The 20,756-nt window shown below is 37.5% G+C and overlaps 2 protein-coding genes across 2 annotated transcripts in view; both read left to right on the top strand.

The window, feature by feature from the left end:
- LOC105042882 (tripeptidyl-peptidase 2) overlaps nucleotides 1-20,756 on the top strand; it is a 95,190-nt gene that overhangs the window by 2,631 nt on the left and 71,803 nt on the right. The window contains 6 exon segments of the mRNA XM_010920241.4: nucleotides 507-616; nucleotides 718-798; nucleotides 3,576-3,662; nucleotides 3,750-3,892; nucleotides 11,907-12,057; nucleotides 12,143-12,265. Coding sequence (XP_010918543.2) covers nucleotides 507-616; nucleotides 718-798; nucleotides 3,576-3,662; nucleotides 3,750-3,892; nucleotides 11,907-12,057; nucleotides 12,143-12,265 — 695 coding nt within the window.
- LOC140857479 (uncharacterized) lies at nucleotides 17,433-18,267 on the top strand. The gene is made up of 4 exons (XM_073256411.1): nucleotides 17,433-17,568; nucleotides 17,657-17,790; nucleotides 17,873-17,948; nucleotides 18,041-18,267. Exons 1-4 carry the CDS (start codon nucleotides 17,433-17,435, stop codon nucleotides 18,265-18,267), a joined length of 573 nt encoding a protein of 190 aa, XP_073112512.1.

Genomic DNA, 20,756 nt, shown 5'->3' with positions numbered 1-20,756 from the left:
ATTAGATAATTTGGTTATCAAATATTTTTTAGTTTTTAATCTTTCAGTTAAAAGAGCAGTCATAGTTTACACTTGTTTCATATTCTCAAATCGCTTGTAGTTGTAATCTTGTATTCTAGTTGAGTGAATGCATCATGGTTAAACTGTAGTTGCATTTTTCATGCAATCCACAGCTCACAAGGCCAATTCAAACTCTTCTGGGAGGAATAAAAAAGGACATATAACCAATGGTCGAATTTGACTCAAATAATCCATTTTGGCATCCCAAGAGATGTTTCCTGAGAACAAATTAAGCTATTATATTGCTGTCATCTGTTTGATCAGATCTTTGATTTGTTGTGTTCCATGATCCATTCTCATCAGCACTTTTTCAACATTGTTGGAACTTGGAATCATGTTTCTATACATTGTCAGGCTCCATGTTTGATGGGTATAAGCCATATTTTAGCGTGTCATTTTCACATGTTGGGATTGTGTTTGCTAAAGCTTCAGTTAATTATACTCAGGGAGGAAGTTGGCTTTAAATCCATCATGGAAGAATCCTTCCCAGGAGTGGCATGTAGGCTGCAAATTAGTTTATGAACTTTTTACAGACACTCTCACATCTCGGCTAAAGGTACACCACCATGTTTAATATCAGCCCTTCCATTCTATGAAAAGCATGTGCATGTATGTATCTTATTAGAAGGCACGGAATTTATTGAAATTTCATGACAGAAAGAAAGAAAGAAGAAGTGGGACGAGAAAAATCAGGAAGCAATTTCAGAGGCTCTAAAGAATCTGAATGAGTTTGAAAAGGTTTTTATCAATTTTCCATCCCTTTTCCTTTCAAAATGGAGAATATGCAGCCAAAGTATTTATATTTTTGCAATGTAATATATTTGTAATGAGATGTGATAACATGTCTAAGAAATGTGTGTTAGTATGTGTTTCCATTTATTTCAACTCCTCGAAGTTAAAAATTGATTCAAGGGCCATCTCTATATAAAGGAAACATGTTGGGCATCCTTTTTCCTTAAAATGCATTAAAACTGTTAATTAATGGAATTATGGAAAAGGTTTCAGTAATCACTGAGATGGCTTGGGGAGGGGGGGGGGGGGCGTTGGTTGGTTAAGTCTTGGCCATCCTATCTTGTTTGTGCGAGAAATTGAGTTTTGGGAGAGGGGCGGGACCTTGAAACCCTCGGTCCCTTGCATGTGGTGCTCTCTTATCTTGTGGAAACACCGGCTAGGCTGATTTGCGGAGAAAGCACATCCTCCACCACTTTGCCCTCTCTCTCTCTCTCTCTCAGTTTAGTGCACAGCTCTTCCTGTTAGGTTTGTGAAAGCACATTCCCTTGGTTAGGCGGTCTGCTCTTGTTGCTACGTTCAGAAAAGCACATCCCTTAGCCTTTTTTTTCTTATTTTTTATTTTTAACAGGGCCTCTGCCTCTTTCAAAGTTGGGCCGGGGCCTGCTAATTCTTATTCCCCACCTAGCATGTTTGATAGGACAGTCATGGGACAGGACAAGATGGAGTGGATGCGGGATGTTCCACTCCATGGGGAAACCAGAACTTCGCCATCCCACGGAATTGAGAACTTTGATTTTAAGAACTAATAAGTTGTATCTCAGCAAATTTCTTAATTATTACTATTCACTGGACCAATGGAATCTGGCTGTTGGCAGTGATTAAAGTCACTGAACGTTGGAGAGATGATTCCCATTCAGTTTCATGCATCTTGGGAGGACAGAGTTGTTCCTTTGACAGATTGGAGAAACAAACATGGTTGCGGTTGTATGTAAGCCAAATGCATGTTCAATTTTTTTTTATCAAATTGCTCTATTCTCTTTCTAAAAAAAACTTTGCTTGAAGATAATCATAAAGCAAATATGAGATTTAAAATTTGAGAAGATATCTAATGGGAGCACCTTTTACCAATAGCAAATTTTAGAAGATAAATACATCTGAAGAATTTATGAAATTGTCAACTTGACGGGGACTGAACATTGAGACGATGATTGTCGTTCTGATGAGTGGCATTGTCTCCTTTAGTAATTGAGTGAAGATTATGATTAACAGGATTCTGAACAAACTTTTGGATGAGTCTTGAAGACTCTAATGATACTTATTTTAATGTCCTCTGGTTCTTATTTGAATCTTCATAACCTCATGCTTTATTGGGACAAGGTTGTTCCTTTCACTGACTGGAAGGAGGAAAAAATATGGTTGCAGTTCTGCACAAACCAGGTCCAAATTTTCTTTTTGATCAAGCTGCCCCTGATTATGTTCACGTAAAGCTAATCAATAAGCTGAAAAATGATAAATAAGAAATTTGATATAAGTATGTGCTAGCATTTTATTTTTGGTTGGGAGATGAGCATATTAAAATCTAAGAAAAGTAGAACTATGGCTATGCTAACACCTTTTAGAAATAGCAAATGGCAGCAAATACCCTATGTTGATATCTCTGAAACTGTCAAAATTTTTCAAAAAGTGGCAGCTATATGCAGGTGACTGGAATGATGCATAGTGCATATGTGCTAGTGCAATGTGCTTGGTGTATTAGAAATACTAAAAAGTTAAATAGAAAAAATAACTGAAGAAAAACAATAAGTATGTAAATATTTAGAAAAATAAGAAAATAATAATTATTACAATTTCATGCATTTTTGAAAGCTTATTTAGTATTTTTTGACATGTTAACCAGAAAATTTGCAATATTTCCCAATGTTTTTATTGTTGCATTTCAAATATGTTAGTGCAGCAAAACCTATCAATGACAAATGAAGAGGAGAGGGAAGGGGTAGAATACATAATGATCAGCATAGGGCTCAGGATGCATACACAGGCTGCTTGAGCGTATGCAAGCACCTTGTGGCCCATAATGTGGTTTTCCCACGATGCTATGAAGTCACTAAACCACATCCCCATAGGGTTTCGGCTGTATCTTTCACATGAAAGAATGATTGATCTTCTTTCATGACATCAACCATTGGATTGAGCATTGCACGGCTTTCAAAGTGCTCCAACCTCTTCCTTCTGCAGCACAGATCATGTCGTGCTTTGAAAGATGTGCGATCGTGGTCCAATGGTTGATGTTGTGAAAAAAGATCACTCATTCTTTCGTGCGAAAGATAGAACCTGAATCCATCCCCATATGCAGCAAAGCTAAGCATATTTTAAGACAGTGACTAATGCAATTTTTAGTTAAAATATTATTCTAGGGCTATGTAAAAGTTTTAGTAATCATGATATAACCACCAGTTACAACTTTGGATGAAGTTGCTTTGGTATGTGTATCTTAAATTTTTTAGCTCAATTTGCCAAAAATACTTAAGGGGAATGTGCAACAACTCTGCATGTGTTGGGTTGCGATTAAATCCATAGTTCCATTGGCCTCATGCATTTTGTTTTGATAGGTTTTCATTTACAGACTTTCCGGTCTTCATAGGAAGGTGCAGTCAATTTGAATGCTGAATATTGGCTGCGTTTCTATATCATGCACATGTTCTGATATATTTCATGAAATTTACTTTGCCTACACTTCAACTTCTATGGATAAATAAGCTCGTTTAGTCAATGTCTATTCGCAGAAATATGGTAAAACAGAAGATTTGAAGCTAAAAAGGGCTCATGAAGACCTTCAAGATAGGCTCGATTTCCTAAGGAAGCAAACTGAAGTAAGAGAGCATATCTTTATGTGTCAACAATGTTTTTCTTACTTGCTGCTACCTTTTAGGAAAGATTCTCATTGTTATCCATTTTAGAGCTATGATGACAGGGGCCCCATAATTGATATTGTTGTTTGGCACGATGGTGAGGTTTGGAGGGTTGCTGTTGACACACACAGTTTTGAGGATAGCTCAGAGCATGGAAAACTGGCCGATTTTGTTCCTTTGACAAACTACAGGTGCACAGTGATAATGTTTTTCTAAAACCTATTCATAACCTTAAGCTGTTTTCTTTATGCTTTCCTGTTTCAGCAACAAGAAAAAGTATTTTCTTTCTGTGTTATTGATCACATTACAATGTTCACATAAATATTGGTGCTGACGCTCATTTTTTTTATTTTGGGCATGTAACCTGGGTAATGAAACTAGCATGTTCTATGCTCTATTAGGATGCATTCTGTCATATTAGGTTGGAAAATTTTGTTTAGTGCTAGTTTGTAGTTCCAAATGTTTGGAGCTGTCTTCATCACTAGCAGCTGCAAGTTTGCAACCATCATGATCACATTCTTCGTAAGATTACCTTATGTTTGATCCTACTTTTGCTTAGCCTGGTGCCAGAGAACGTTTTTGTCCATCAAAGCGTGTCCAACCAATGTCTTGCTTCAAGATGTTGGGAATAGTTGTGTTTTGATTTTATTGTTCTTTGGCTCTGATTGGCCAGTTTTCAATACTGTATTTGTCATGGAAGGCTGAACCGGTACCGGCCAGCATGCCGGTAGCAGGCCAGTATGGTATAGTACGGTATCGTACCAACAATAAAAAAAATCCCACCCACCGGCACTAAAAAAAAAAAAAAGAAAGAGGGCCGAACCGATTCAGCCCTGATTTGAAAAATAGGGCTGAATCGGACCATTTCCGCACCATTTCGGCTCGGTATGGGCCGAACCGGGCGGTTCGGTCCGGTTCAGCAAACCATTATTAGTCACAGATGCCCATGATATCTTGATTTAACCTGCTAGAAGTGGCCAAAGATGCAAATGTGCACCATAACATCCTCAAATGCAATTGCTGTTCCTCTGCTCATTCCTCTTAACTCTATTGTTCCACTCAAGCCCAGGATGTCTCAATCTGGGATCTTACCAGTGATATTAGTGATCTCTTTTTTCTTTTGCTATCTCACCGTTTACTTGTGGTTAGAATCTGTGTCACACATCATATGTTATTAAAATATCTAGCATTCATACTTGTATTTCATGTACTCCGATGTACAATTCTAGCTTGGTATGCCTTTGATGCTGGTGTTCGTACCATCATTTGGCATGTAAATATCGGAGGTTTCTACTTTTTTTTTTTTTGCTCTCATCGTATTTTTATGCATCATTCTAGGTTGATGTTGACCTTGAATGCTGATATACAATGGTAACCTCTCTTCATGTGAACCCTATCATGCTGCAAGATCCCAACTCATTTGAAGATGTGCAACTAACCTTCTCATGCCCTGAGATTCCAATTTATCGAAGTGGTGTGACCATCATGGAGGATGACAATATCATAACTATTAAACATCCTTTAAAGAAACCATAAGATCAAACATTGTAATAGCCAAAATTTTATCATTGTACACATTTCATAAAAATCTGTTTAGACATGCAAAGCAACTTATCACAAAAGCAACTAGAGACAACATTATATCTAAATGTCAATTTCAAAACATGGACTCTTGTTCTATAAACAAGTCCATAGGGATCTTCCTAATCACTATGAAAAATTATATAATAAATAAAGTGACGTAGAAAGCTTCACGAGCAACCACTACCATGACCAAATGGCTCAGGGGTGCATAGGAAATGAACGACTTGGAGACTGAGTGCACAATCAAAATATTAACAGAAAGAAATTCACAGAAATTACTTTTCATTAATTCCATAAAATGTGAAGCTTAAGTAATATTAAGTAGTTGGGTAGTGTTCAAACACAAGTTTAGAGAAGAATCCAAATAGCTTGCACAAATTCATAAGTTGAATACTTGTTCAAAATTAAATGATCATAGATAATTTATACTGAACATATAGTACTTTCTTGCAAAGCTTTACTTGTACCTTGAGGCCACATAAATCCTCTTTGCAGACAAGGCGGCATAAAATTCTGACCAGTAAATTTGATGAGGCCACATAAATCCTCACCACTGAATCGTTAAGCTAAATGAGGCAATATAAATCCTCCATGCTAATGCAGATGAGGCCGCATAAGATCCTCAGATCCACAAATAGCACTTAGCACCGCGTCCACATATCCTCATCCATAAATTTGAATGAGACCATGTGTACCAGTTAGCAAGAGTTTTGAAGAAACCCTGATTGATAATTTGAATTAGACTGGATATACCACCTGACTAGGGGTCCACCTTTGTCTTTCACATTTGCTATTATTTCCAATTTATAAACGTTGAAAATGCGTTACAAAACGCTTATAAAATGTTGCAATGGAAACAAATTGTTGCAGGAGTTTAAAAGCAGTGGATTTTCAAGCCATAACATATATATACTCATTCCAAGATATCAATTCAAAATCTTATATAAGTATTAATACCAAAGCATAATTTCAAACTAACACAGCACCAACTTTCACAAGAAAGAAAAGATCAAATGTCTTTCAACATATTGTAGGTTTCAAGTCACTAAACAAACTAAAACTAAACCTTATTAGAGAATCCAAAAGCTCAAAAGAAAAGTCCTAAGTTTGAAACAATCTTGTGGTTTAAAATCTTTTAATGTATTTCAATCTGAATCAAAATTTGAAAGACAAAGAAACTCTGAGCTTTAAACAATAGTTGAGGCTTTATAGTTCTTCAAACAACTTTTAGGTTCAGAGTTGACTATTCAAAAGAAAAAGTCACTTCAAAAATACCAAGCTTAATTCAAGATGTGGAAATATTACTTAGAAAGAAAACCATAGATATTGAGAAAGAAGCTTTCTATTAGAAATCCAAAATAGTATATAGAAAAACTAACCAAAAACTTGAATTCAAATTCATGGAGAAACGTTTACTTAAAAAGAAAATCATAAATTTTGGAAAAGATCAATAGTTTAGAACTCGAAACTAGGCAAAAGGTGTCATAGCACTCAAAACACAGATAATTCCTAATCAAAGACATGGAGAGAAGTTTACTTATGTGATGAAGAAAGCAAATACACATCTTATCCAAGCTTCCCCTCTTCTTCTTCATCTTCATCATCTTCTTTTTCTCCTCCTTCCTCTTTTCTTCTCATCCCCCTTTCCCTAGCTTGGGTACCCTTCTTTCCTCATCCCCTGCTTGCCCTCCTTGTCTCTATTAATAGGAAAGGTAGGTCAGTTTAGACAAGGGGGAACTTGGTCAGTTCCAACCTAAGCCAGGTCTCGTAGGTTGGCTAAATGACTACTAGGTTAAGTTGGTTAGGTCTAAGTCACTATTGTAACGATGAACAAACTAATAAATAGATAGATAATAGACAAATGTTCTCTTCTTTCTTTTTACTTCTATTTCCATTTATTTAACACATTACATGTAAACAACAAAGTACTCTATATATGAACAATGAAGTACTTAAAAATTCTAATTTCTTAAATAAAAAAGTTGATTTCCCAACTTTAGTTTGAAACTCTATTTTTTACATGAGTGAAAATAGGTCACTGATCGAGTGCTCTTGTGCCAATGGGGCTAAACGATTTGCTGAAGCTGTGGGATGTAAAAATGCATCGGTAGGGAAGCACTCAAGGTTCCCTGTACCGGTATCGGACGGCGTACCGATGCCAGATCGGTACGGTACCATATTGATACCATACCGTACCGACACACGGTACGCTTCGGCGTATCGGTTCGGTACTGGTACAAAATTTTTTTTCTTTTTTATTTTTTTTGGGTGTTCAAGTTAATAATTCATAAATACAACCCTAAAATTGTATTATATTGCATATTATTGACATATTTGGGTTCAATTTTGAGTTAGGTAGCGGTACAAAGACTCTTGATCCAAAATTTCAAATATATATTTATTTACATTATATTAAAACTATATCATCTTAAAATTAAAAAAAATATATAAAATATGCATTAAAATATATCTAAACGTTTAAGTACAAAGCACAATAACTGATATGTCAACCTCAAGATCTACTCTGCATTTAATTTTTCGTCGAGTATCTGTGACGCTCATAGATATTTGGATGATCAACATAATCTGGAGGAACATCAGTCCAACCTTCTATATAAGCTACATCATACTCTTGAATATTCATTCCATAAGGCATCCTTTCTGGATTGCAAGACATTTCAGATCTCTCACTCAAATTCTGGCTCTGAGAAGTATCCTCAGGATGATAGTATGGCTGTGGAGGAGCCCATCCAAATATGTCGGTATCAAAATCTGATCCGTAAGATGCTTCAGATTGCATAGGTAGTAACGACTGGAAGACGATGCCTCGGATGCACCATATGGATCAAATAATTATTTTGAATTAACTGTAATATAACACTAATTTTATATATTTTTTATTTGATAATAATTCTTACTATTTAAATATTTACAAAAAAATTTCAAAAAAATCCTAAGTTAGATTCAAATATTTCAATTGCTTGAATCATTCTAAACATTATTCTCAATTGCATACCAAACTCTGATTTTTTATTTTTTTTATTTTTAATAATTTTTGTATAAATAAATATATGTTAAAAAATAGTTGATTAATTAAAGTCAACGAACGTCATGGTCTAAATTTTTTTCTTATAGCAAGAACACAAGATTTGTAATCTATTGAAGGTAATTTTAATATTTTTGAATATGTATTTTGAAAGAAAATCATGTTTATATATTTGAGTCGACCCCATGAGTCGACTCATAGCAAAAGAGACTGAACGGTATGCTGAATTCTTTAGCTGGCACACTCTGTGAGTCGATCCCATGAGTCGACCCCTGAGTAATGATAATTAAAAAAATTATATATAAATTTAAAATAATTTTAATAATAATTTTAAAACTTATAAATTCAAAATAAATATGTTATATGCTTCAAATAATTTTTTTAAATTAACTAAAATATAACACTATTTTTATATATTTTTTATTTTATAATATTTTTTTATTATTTAAATAATTATAAAAATATTTTTTAATTTTAAATATTTTAAAAAATTTTTGAGGTTAAGATTTAAGTAGTTTGAATCATTCTAAACATGATTACAAAACTCTGATTTTTTTAAATTTAATTTTTTATTAATTTTTAAATGAATAAATATATAAAAATATTTAAAAAATATATAATTAATGAAAATTAACAATTTTGGTGTCATCATGTAGATCTTCCAAAGATCTATCACATATAATTAAATCATACCAAATCACAAAATTTTGACATGATTTTCTCTTATTTTCATACTTCCTCATTCTTATCTTATTTTTAACAATAAAAATAAAAAAATAAAATATTTACTAAGAGAATAACACATTATCTTATTTTCGGTCAAAGATCAGCCTCTCCTCGAATCACTCTTGCAATTTGACGGAGTTTTTTTCTTTTTTTCTAATTTTTCATAGGTCTCAACAGTTTCGTTGAGACCAAAGCACCTTCGGAAGTTCTTTGAGACTTCTCAGAGAACTCTAGGCACTGGGCTACCACTTAAAAACAGCCCAGGCCCCACTCCCCTCACCCCCTCCCTATTTTTTCACGTGGGATTGTTGGCACGGTTCGGTTCACGCCGAACCGTTTCATACCGCTCGATTTTGGGTGGTATGGATCGGAACCGCACCGAACCGGGTGGTTCGGTGCAGTTCGGAGTGATTTTCCGAAAAAACCCCCCGAACCGACCGGCAGGGCACCGGTCCGGTTCGGTACGGTATCGGCGTTCCCGTACAGCGAACCCTGGAAGCACCCATTTTCAAGTTTCAACTTTCAGATAGCAAGGTATTTTTTAAAGCTTAAAGTTTGATAAATTCTATTATATCTAAACCAAGGAATGTCGTACTGGACCGAACCGCCCGGTACGGGGCATGCTGAACTGTACCAGCGGGGAATTGAGATGGTTTCGGCATGAAAAACGGCACATGCCGGTGCCGGGGAAGAAAAGAGAGAAAAAGAGGGAGAAAAGAGAGGAAGAGAAAGAGGGAGGGGGGGTCCGTCGGAGGGCCTCCGACGGGCCGTCGTGGCCGTCGGGCAGTGTAAACGCCTCTTGTGGCTCCGCGGCATGAAACGGGGCGATCCACCCCGTTTCTCATATTTTTTTTAAAAAATATTTTCTTAAATGAAGCCGGTATTGGGTTTGCCGGCTTCATTTAAAAAATATTTTTTTTAAAAAACACAAAAATAGGGGCGGATCGCCCCTGTTTCATGCCGTAGAGCTGCAGGGGGCGTAAATGCCGCCTGCGGGCCACGGCGGCCCACCAGAGGCCCTTCGACGGCCCCTCCGGCGGACCCCCTCCCTCTTTTTCTTTCTTCCTCCCTCTCTCTCTCTTTCTCTCTTTTTCTTCTCCGGTTCGGCTTCGTTTTTCTTCGTCGGTTCGCCTCGGTTCGGAATGGAACGGGGGCCTGCCGAACTGTACCGCCGGCCGATCGATCCAGCCGTCAGTACCGGTTCCGCAAATCTTGATCTAAACATTACTAAAATCAAAAAATCTGGTAAGAAGTATGTTGTCTGTAAAACATATTATCTAAAATGATGCTTGATAGCCAAGGTTTGTTGGATCAACCCCAACCCTCTTGTACTCGGGGTACCATACCATCTTTGATAAGGTGATATGTATTATTGAGTTCTATTTGGATATGAGTAGAATCGGGCAAAAGTATCCCATACCACCTGGTTCCATGTTGTAGTGAACTGTGTTGCTTAGTTTTGGATATTATCATCACTAAGCATGAGAAATTACTGTATTGGTAGTTTGGTACAGGGTGCATACCTTAATGTACTGATTGTACTGGGTAAGGTGCCCATGTGGTAGCTGGGACCAATATAGTGAACCTTGTTGACAGCACTTATTGCTTCCACAAACTTGTTCCTTTCAAGTGCTGCATGCACATACACATGTATACATTTATACACAAACATGTATGCATGTGTGTGTGTTTCTAGTTACAAGTGCTGTTGTTGGAAAACTATTGTGCCTTTTCAAATTCTAAGGACACTTTCTAGCAAGGTTTTACGTCCTGACAGGACAGGGGGCGTCTCGGCTGTTCTATCCCATTCCTACGAGAAATCGGGATTGGGACATGGTTGGAACTTTGAAATCCATCCATACAGAGAAAGAAGAAGAAAGAGGAATGAAAGAAAGGAAGATGAGAAAAGAAAAAAGTGAAAGGAAAGAAGAAGAAAAAATGAAAGAAAGAAGGGAAGAGAGAAGAAAAGAAAGGAAGGAAAGAAGGAAGAAGGAAAGAGAGAAAGAAGGAAAAAAAAGAAAAAAAAGAGAGAAAGGAACGGATGATAAAAAGAAAGAAAAAAATGAAAGAAAGGAAGGTAGAAGAAAAAAAAAGAAAAGAAGGAAGGAAAGAAACAAACAAAGAAAGAAAAAAAAAAAAGAGAGAGATGGAGCATATCTATCGGAATGCATGACTGGGACAGCTGATGGAATGGGACGGGACGGGATGGGACAGCGGGGTGTCCTGTTACATGGAGATACCAGGACACCTCCATCCCATGGGATTTAAAATCTTACTTTCTAGTTATAAAATATAAATACATGTATAACTGTATAAGCATGTGTTGTGTGTGTGCGGGGTGGTTAGAAAACTATTTTGCCTTTCCAAACACTGAGGACACACTTTCAACTATGCATTATTTTGATTTTGGTTCCGGAGTTTGGACAAAACATTGGAACCATGAGAGCACAAGAAAGAGTTTTATAAAGGAAAAGATAACCAAATTTATAAAACCTTTACTAGTGTTGCACAAATTAGTGCCAATGCCCATTATTTTTTTTCATAAAAGACCAAGAAACAAAAAATTTCTTTCAAGATCTAAAATATATAATTTGATGTGTTGAGGGGATTGGGGAACTTAAAATAGTTTGACACTAGCAAAAAGTCTAAAATCATATCACTATGGTATTGGGCTCCTTAGATTTTGTTAGATAGGGAATTGAGAACCATATTTTATATATTCTTCTATTTTGTAGTTCCTTTCTCTTGCTGCAACTTATTCTCAAATTATTGATAAGAGAAATTTGGCTTTGTCAACATATTAGGTTCATCTGATAGGAATTGCCATTTGTTTGGAAATTAATGTGCAGGATTGAGCGAAAATTTGGCATATTTAGCAAATTGGATGCTTGCTCTTTTGTTACTAATGTTTATAATGATGGAAATCTGGTAAGTATAGTGACAGATTGCTCACCACATGGTACCCATGTTTCTGGTATTGCAGCTGCTTTCCATCCTGAGGTATTACAGACGGATATGGTTATTTCTTTACATTTTTCTAGTGCAATACTACATGTGATTTTCTAAATATAGGATTTCCATACAGGAACCACTGCTAAATGGAGTTGCACCTGGAGCCCAGTTGATTTCTTGTAAGATAGGAGATACACGTTTAGGCTCAATGGAAACAGGAACAGGTTTGATAAGAGCATTAATAGCCGCAGCAGAGGTAACTGAATTTATGTTCGAAGTGTTCAATTTTTTAATTTATGCGGTTACAATCAGGATTGTTTCTGTTACTATGAAAATCAATTAACTATTTTTTCCGATGATGAATTGTTTAATAGATTATCTGCTCCACCCTTTTTCTTTCTAATAGCACCTCTTATCACTAAAATAAAACCTTTTGTTGGTCCTGGCAGAGTAGAGTATCTTTATAGTTACAGAACTGTTTAATTGGTACAACAGTTTTCTTTTTTTCTCCCAAAGAAGTGGTCTCTGCAATGGTGGCCACTGTCTATTGTTAAGCATTGGCTCATGTGAGCCATAATTCACCCTATCATGTGGTAAACTTTTTATGCATGCCATAATAACAGGGGCACTAGGCAGATGTTGTATATACAATGATAACTCTGGTCTTTAGATCAGGCATTGTTCTGATGTTGACTGAGATTGATCTCCATCAAATGGGAGATATACTTCAGCTGTGGTGCTTTTGTAGGAAGCAAACCTTCAAGATGGAGAAGTTAAAGGGAAACTTCACTGACAGAGGTCAGTGCAAAAGCTGGATACAGGAAGCAGCCAGCAACATTTGCATGCTGACATGTCTTCAAACTCTGTTATACAGGATTTGGAAGTTGAAATCAGCAAGCCACTACAATTGTTTTCTGATAATTTAGGGCTCATTTGGTGTTGTTGCTGTTTTTATGTTTTTGTTTCCATACAAATTAGTAAAATACCACATGTAGATGGCTGTTGAAAATATCATCTACTGGAGAACTTTTGCCATTCCTTGTATTTGTTTTCACATTTTTTGAAAGTGGACCTGTTCAATGAGCGGGCTGGCCAGGTTTGGGCCAGGTTCAGTCCAAGATATAACTAGAATTAGTTAGGCCTGACCTTCGGGCCTACTTCCTTGGCTCGAGCCTAGTACTTGGGCTTTGGGCCTTAATCTTTTTTTTTTCGATTGAAAAAATTGAAAAGGACCAGGGCGTTCTGAGTAACTTCTCGCTGCAGAATTTTGTCGAATAGCTTGTGAGCATTTGTGTCCTTTCTTGGGCTCCACCATTACCTTAGTAGCTGTGTCATGCTCCACCAGCCTTGATTCGAGCTGCTCAAATGCCAACCGAGGCACCAAAGGTGGCTTGTTGAGGACAAGAGGATAAAGCCTGATTTATGCTCTTAATCACCTCAGAATCTGCAGCAGAGAGGAACATTGATGCCAGAGTGCCTAGGACATTCATGACGCCGCATGGGTTGTGGGTCCCATATGCACAGTTTGTAGAACCCAATATGAGTTTTGTCTCATTAGAAAAGTTTGATGTTAGTTAATTCTAAGGAGTTTGATTTTTGTGAACTTTTGAGAATTTTTGATGTTATCAAGAAATTTAGATATTAGAATTCTTTGAGTTGGAATATTACTTGACAATACCGTCATTGCCATAGAGGGCTCTTTGATGATGAAAACAAGCATTCCAATGAAGAAATGGAAGATTTCAATTCATTCTACAATAGACAAGCGTCTTCATTGAGTGAAGAAGATGCCCATCAGCAACGCGAATGAAGACCACATTGCAGCCATTGTGACTTCGAGATCAAAATAGATATCCCTGACTTTGATGGATGTCTACAACCCAGCGAATTCATTGATTGGCTCTGCATTGTTGAATAAGTTTTCGAGCTTAACAAAGTTCCTGATGATTGATGTGTGAAGTTGGTTGTCGTCAAGCTTAAGAAGAATGCATGTCGTCAAGCTTAAGAAGAATGCATCAATTCTGGGAAAATCTAGAGCGATGATGTGAGCATAAAACGACATGACAAGATCTGAATGTGGGACAAGATACGTTGTGAACTCAAATGTAAATTCTTCGCTGAAGATTATTGCTAGAATAAATTGCTTAAGCTCCAAAATCTTCGGCTGCATGACATGATTGTGGAAGAGTATACAATCGAATTCGACCAACTCCTCATGACATGCGACATCAAGGAGCTTGAAGAGCAAACTATAGCATGATATCTTAGAGAATTGAAGCTAGAAATTGAGCAAGTTGTACAACTCTAATGCTCTTGGATGCTAAACGATGTGATACGATTGGTAACAAGTTGAGAAGCAGCAACTAAGAATAAGCAATTCACATTGGTATAAAGATGGAGCATCCAACTGGGAGAGTTCCCCATCAAAAATGTCGGCACCCTCCAAAGCCAGCACCTTCCAACCATCTAGAAGAAGGACAAGGGCATTCTCAACAACCCCAGCCGTTCCAACACTATCACCTCCAACCTTCATAAGTGTTCAAGCAGGGTTTGCTGTACCGGGGTGGTTCCATACCGGGCCGAACCGCCCGGTACGAGGAGTATCGAGCCGGATCGGTAGTTTACCGGTCCGGTTCGGATTTTTTTTTGAAATATTTTCCGAACCGCTCGGTTCGGTCCGGTTCGCATCCATACCGCCCAAAATCGGACAGTATGGATCGGTTCGGTCCGGTTCGGTGTGAATCGAACCATACCGACATGCCCACATGAATAAAGTGGAGAGGGGGGAGGGGGTGGGGTCGGAGACTTAAATTATTGAGTGGCTTAAGAGTTTTCTGAGAACTTCTCAGAGAACTCCCGAGGTCCGAAGTTTATGAAGGTCTCAACGAAACCGTTGAGACCTCCGAAAAATTAGAAAAAAAGAAAAAAACTCCGTCAAATTGTAGGAGTGGTTCGAGGAGAGGGCTGATCTTTGGCCAGAGATAAGATAATATGTTATTTTCTTAGTAAATATTTTTTTTATTTTTATTGTTAAAAATAGGATAAGAATGAGAAAGAATGAAAATAAGAAAAAATCATGCCAAAATTTTATGATTTTGGTATGATTTAATTATATGTGATAGATTTTTGGAAGATCTACACGATGCACCAAAATTGTTAATTTTCGTTAATTATATATTTTTTAAATATTTTTAAATATTTATTTATTTAAAAATTAAAAAAATTAAATTTTAGAGAAAAAATCAGAGTTTGGGAATCATGTTTAGAATAATTCAAGCTACTTAAATCTAATTTCAATTTTTTTCAAATATTTGAAATAAAAAAATATTTTTTTAATTATTTAAATTAAAAAAATAATTATAAAATAAAAAATATATAAAAATAGTGTTATATTTTAGTTAATTTAAAAATATTATTTGAAGTATATAACATATTTATTTTGAATTTATAAGTTTTAAAATAATTATTAAAATTATATATAATTATTTTAATTATCGTTAAACTATCGTGTTTTGTTGTACTTGCATATATTTATAAGAAAAAAATTTAGAGCATGACGTTCGTTCATTTTAATTAATCAGCTATTTTATAGTATATATTTATTTATATAAAAATTATTAAAAAAATAAAAAATAAAAAATCAGTGTTAGTTTTGAAATTGAGAAAATGTCTAGAATGATTCAAAACAATTGAAATATTTGAATCTAACTTGAGATTTTTTTGAAATTCTTTTTGTAAATATTTAAATAGTAAAAAATATTATCAAATAAAAAATATATGTAATTAGTGTTATATTACAGGTAATTCAAAATAATTAGTATTTTGTTATACCTGCAGAAATGAGTAAGAAGAAAGATCCAGAGCGTGACATCGGTTGGGATCATGGCGAGATGTTCTCGGCTCGGCATCATTGGAGATGCATATGGTGCAACACAGAGTTCAAGAGAGGAGGGGTGACTAGGTTGAAGCAGCATCTGGCTGGTGGTTATCCTGATGTGTCCATGTGTCGGAAATATCCGCAAGAGGTCCGACAATTGATGAAAAAGCACTTTGCTGATTTGAAAGCAGCGAAGAAAAGGGCAAAGCAGAAAAAGATCGAAGTAGACCGTCGAGCTGCAGAGCCACCTTCTTATCACTCTAGAGAGTCAGAGGAGGCTTCTGCTCCAGATGATGAGGAGGCACAGATTGAGACTGCCATTCAGGCGAGTTTGGCGGATCAGTACCAGCAGGAGGAGATGGTCCGATACAGAGAGCGATTCGGACCATCATACTGCGAATCAGAATCTGGATCAGCGACTGGTAGGAGAGAATTCGAGTTAAGGAGGACTACCTCAGTCAGAGAGCCTGGTGGTAGAGGGAGCAGATGCAGCATGTCTTCTTTGTTGGGAGCTTTTGGCAATAGGAGGAGGTCCTCCAGAGATATTCCAGCAGGAGCCAGCATTCAAGATTTGGATCCACATGCTTTGCCCAGCAAGAATTCAAAGCAGCAGAGAATTGACAGTATGCTGAAAAAAGATAAGAAGGATATGTGGCGAGCTATTGGATCATGGTTTCATTTCAGCCATATTCCAGCAAATGCAGCAGCCAATCCTTCTATCGATTTGTTATTTCAGCCATAGAGACTGCCGGCCAGGGTGTAGATTCTCCAGGACCTAAGGACATTTATGGTCAGCTTCTTGACAGCAATAAGGAGGATCTGCAGAGATGGATTGCTTCTTACAAAAATAAATGGCTTACATACGGTCTGACAGTTATGTGTGATGGTTGGACAGGTCCTACTAGGCGGAGCATCATTAATTTTTTGACATACTGTGATGGAAAAATATTTTTTCACAAATCAATCGATGCTTCAGATAAGATGCACGATGCCACATATATCCTTGGTCTGATGGAGGAGGTGATTGATTCAGTGGGTGAGCAGCATGTTGTGCAGGTCATCACAGATAACGGACCACAATATAAGGCTGTCGGAGAGTTGCTGATGGAGCAGCGACTGCAGATATACTGGACCCCATGTGCTGCACATTGCATTGATCTTATATTGATGGATATCGGAAAGATTCGCAGGGTGCAGCAGGTAGTGGAGATTGTCCAGACCATTACTAGATTCATCTACAAGCACACATGGGTTCTTTCATTGATGCGGACGTATACTGGGGGAGATCTTACGATCGGGTATCACACGGTTTGCTATCAACTACATAGCACTTGATAGTCTTCTTCAGAAGAAAACAGCCCTACGTCAGATGTTTGTCAGTACCGAGTGACAGGAGAGCAGATATGCGAGGGCCGGCACTGATGGAAGTCATGTGGAGAACTTGGTGACGAGTCAGTCATTTTGGCAGCGGACTGAGAAGATAGTGAAGGCTATCAAGCCTTTATATGAGGTGTTTCGCACCGTGGACAGCGAGAGATACCCCCAGATGGGCTTCCTAAATTACATGATGGAGAGGGCAAAGAAACATATCAGTGAGAATGATCCCAAGCATGCTCAAGAATTCATTAACATTATTGAGCGTCGTTGGGACTATCAGATGGGCAGAGATTTGCATCTAGCTGGTAAGTTTGGATTCAAGAATGTTTTAAAATATTTTTTCGAAGCATGAAAATAAAATTATGCTTAATCAGTCTTGAAATTTATCTGCAGCTTATTACTTGAATTCGAGATTTCAGTATACTATTTCGGGGATAGATATGGATAGCGAGCTTCTTGCTGCTCTTCGCAATGTCATATATAAGATGGTGTCCGATCCAGAAATCGCGTCGTTATGTCTGCAAGAGGTATGCTAGTTTAAAACAGATGTAATTATTTAACTGAATTCGATCTGATATATTTATAAATAATAAATATATTTTATTTCAGACGAAACAGTTTAGAGAGGGATCAGACAGTTTTAGAGTTCCATCAGCTGTCGTAAGCAAAAAGCAAATGAATCCAGGTAAATTACATATCAATAATGAGCAATGTAGGTTGATATGTAATTTTGCTTAATAATATCATCAAATTTGATATGTAATTTTGCTTTTGTAGCTGAATGGTGGATTCATTTTGGAACGTCAGCAGAAAATTTGAGACATATGGCTGTCCGTATTCTTTCTCAAACGGTCTCTGCTAGTGGCTGTGAGCGTAATTGGTCCACTTTCGCCCTTATCCACAGCAAACAGAGAAATCGTCTGACACAAAAATGCCTCGACGATCTTGTATATATTCACTATAATCTGAGGTTGAGGTTAAAATGTATTCAGGAGGAAGTTTAGTTGAAGTACACTGATCCGACGCTGGATGATTATGCCGACGAGGATAACGATCTGATCATCGGATGGCTTGCAGGTCAGCAGCAGGAGCCAGAGCTTGATGAGCCAGGATCTCCTCTACGACCAGCCAGTGTGATGGTGAGGGAGATCATGGTGGATTCAGGGCAATGGGCAGAAAAAAATATTTCACATAGGGTTCCAGCTGATCAGCCACAGTCTGAGGGGACACAAGGGACTCATTCATCACATGACTCGCTATCCGATACATCTTCCCAGAGATTCGAGCGAAAGATGTATAGACGATCCTTCCGGCAACCAGCAAGAAGGCATCCATCCTTCCAATCACAGGAAACTCAGTCACAGAGGGGCACAAGGGGGGAAAGGAAAAGACAGTTGTACGTGCACCACTCTCGAGAGTACAGGAGCTATCTGGTTCAGATACGGACACTAGGGAGAGTGATGATGATACTGGTAGTAATAGCCATGGATCTGATGATCAGGGAGGAACTAGAGGACAGGAGACCACCGTTTATGAGACACAGCCATAGGGTGATATTCGATTCACCGGTGAGTTTCAGTTTACGTATGTCACACAAGATAGGGATCATGGTGGACGAGTCGGTAGAGATCGTGGGGAGTCGATTTCATATAGACAACGGGCTCCTAGAGGTCGTCCAGCACATGATGTAGCTGCGGACGATCTTGCACGTGGAGTAGGGTCCATGGATGTATCTGGATCATTCTCGCATTATGGATCCTATTATCGCATATGGTGCATCCGAGGCATCATCTTCCAGTGGTTACTACCCTATGCAGCCTGGAGCATCTTACGGATCAGATTTTGCTACTGGCATATTTGGATAGGCTCCTCCACAACCGTACCATCATCTCGAGGATACTTCTCAGAGTCAGAATTTTAGCAAGAGGTTTGAGATGTCTTACAATCCAGAGAGGATGCCTTATGGGATGATGAATATTCGAGAGTACGGTGCAGCTTTGCTAGAGGATTGGACTGATGTCCCTTCAGATTATGTTGATGATCCAGACATCTACGAGCATCACAGACACTCGACAAGAAATTAAATGCAGAGTACATCTTAAGGTTCGTATATTAGTTATTGCGCTTTGTACTTAAATATTTAGATACATTTTAATGTGTATTTTATATATTTTTTCTTTAGTTTTAAGATGACATAGTTGAAATATAATGTAAATAAATATATGTTTGAAATTTTGGATCAAGAGTCTTTGTACCGCAACCTAACTTCAAATTGAACCCAAATATGTCAATAATATGCAATATAATGCCATATTGAGGCTGTATTTATCAATTATTAATTTTAAAAATCCAAAAAAAAAATGAAAATTGAAAAAAATTTTGTGTATCGGTACCGGATCGGTACGCCTGGGCATACCGTGTGTCGGTATGGTACGGTACCGGTCCGGCACTGGCACGCCGTCCGGTACCAGTACAGCAAATCTTGGTCTCAAGTGCCAAGGGTTTGGCCATATTGCAACTTATTGCCCGAATAGAAAGCTTGTTTTTTTGGTGGAAGAAGGCTTATGCACAGAAGAAGAAGAAGATCTTCCAGTCAAGTGGGATGAGGAAGGCCCAAGCAAAGAAGAGTTAGTGCATGTCGATGAAGGTGAAGCCTTGGTGGTCCACTGCAGCCTGAATATGATCATGAGAGCTGAAGAAGAAGATATGTTATGCTACAACATCTTCCACACTAAATCCACTTCACATGGCAAGATGGAGTAATCCAGCCAAATTTTAACATCCCAGGTACCTTATGCATGTGAGGATTTCCTTTTGGCATCAGAGTCATCAGATGTTGCTGATCATGGTCTAAATCTCGGGTCAGTAGTGTTGGGTACATCAGACAATGAACACCACTTACATCTTGCTGAAAAACAAGATTAGGCTGTTGTCTCCTAGGCATCAAATCAGCAGTCTGGTTATTGGACTAATACCACATCATAATAGAGCTGAGATTATTCAGAATCCTTATGAAGATTTTGAAGACATATATAAGGAGATTTGCTGTATTGAGATGAATGAGAGTATCAGACAAACAGAAGTAAAAATTTGAAACCTTTCTTTATTAAAGGCGACAAAAATCTGTTACAGCTAAGTATAGATTCTTTCAAGCATGACTGTGTCGATGTGCTCTCCATGACCTTCGTAGAACTGCAGCCAGTAGATGATTTGGGCTACCATGGAAGAACCTACAGGTTCTTCAATGGATCCACCTTGTATCCATTTGGCAACAGTCTGAGTGATACAAATTTTCCTACAAAGTGGTTTCAAGTTTCAACTCAGTAGTCTATAGAGAAGTTGGCTTTGAATCAAAATTTTCTATCAACTCCCTATAAACAGTCTGCATATGTTCTGCTGTTTTGATTGAATATTTGAATTGTAAGAGAAATATTGGAGCAGAGGGACCCATAAAGTGCATTAGCCTGGATCCAATCATAGACCGCTTGTATTC

Source organism: Elaeis guineensis, chromosome 4 (assembly GCF_000442705.2).
Source record: "Elaeis guineensis isolate ETL-2024a chromosome 4, EG11, whole genome shotgun sequence".
Lineage (NCBI taxonomy): Eukaryota > Viridiplantae > Streptophyta > Magnoliopsida > Arecales > Arecaceae > Elaeis > Elaeis guineensis.
This window is presented reverse-complemented; position numbering and strand designations above follow the sequence as displayed.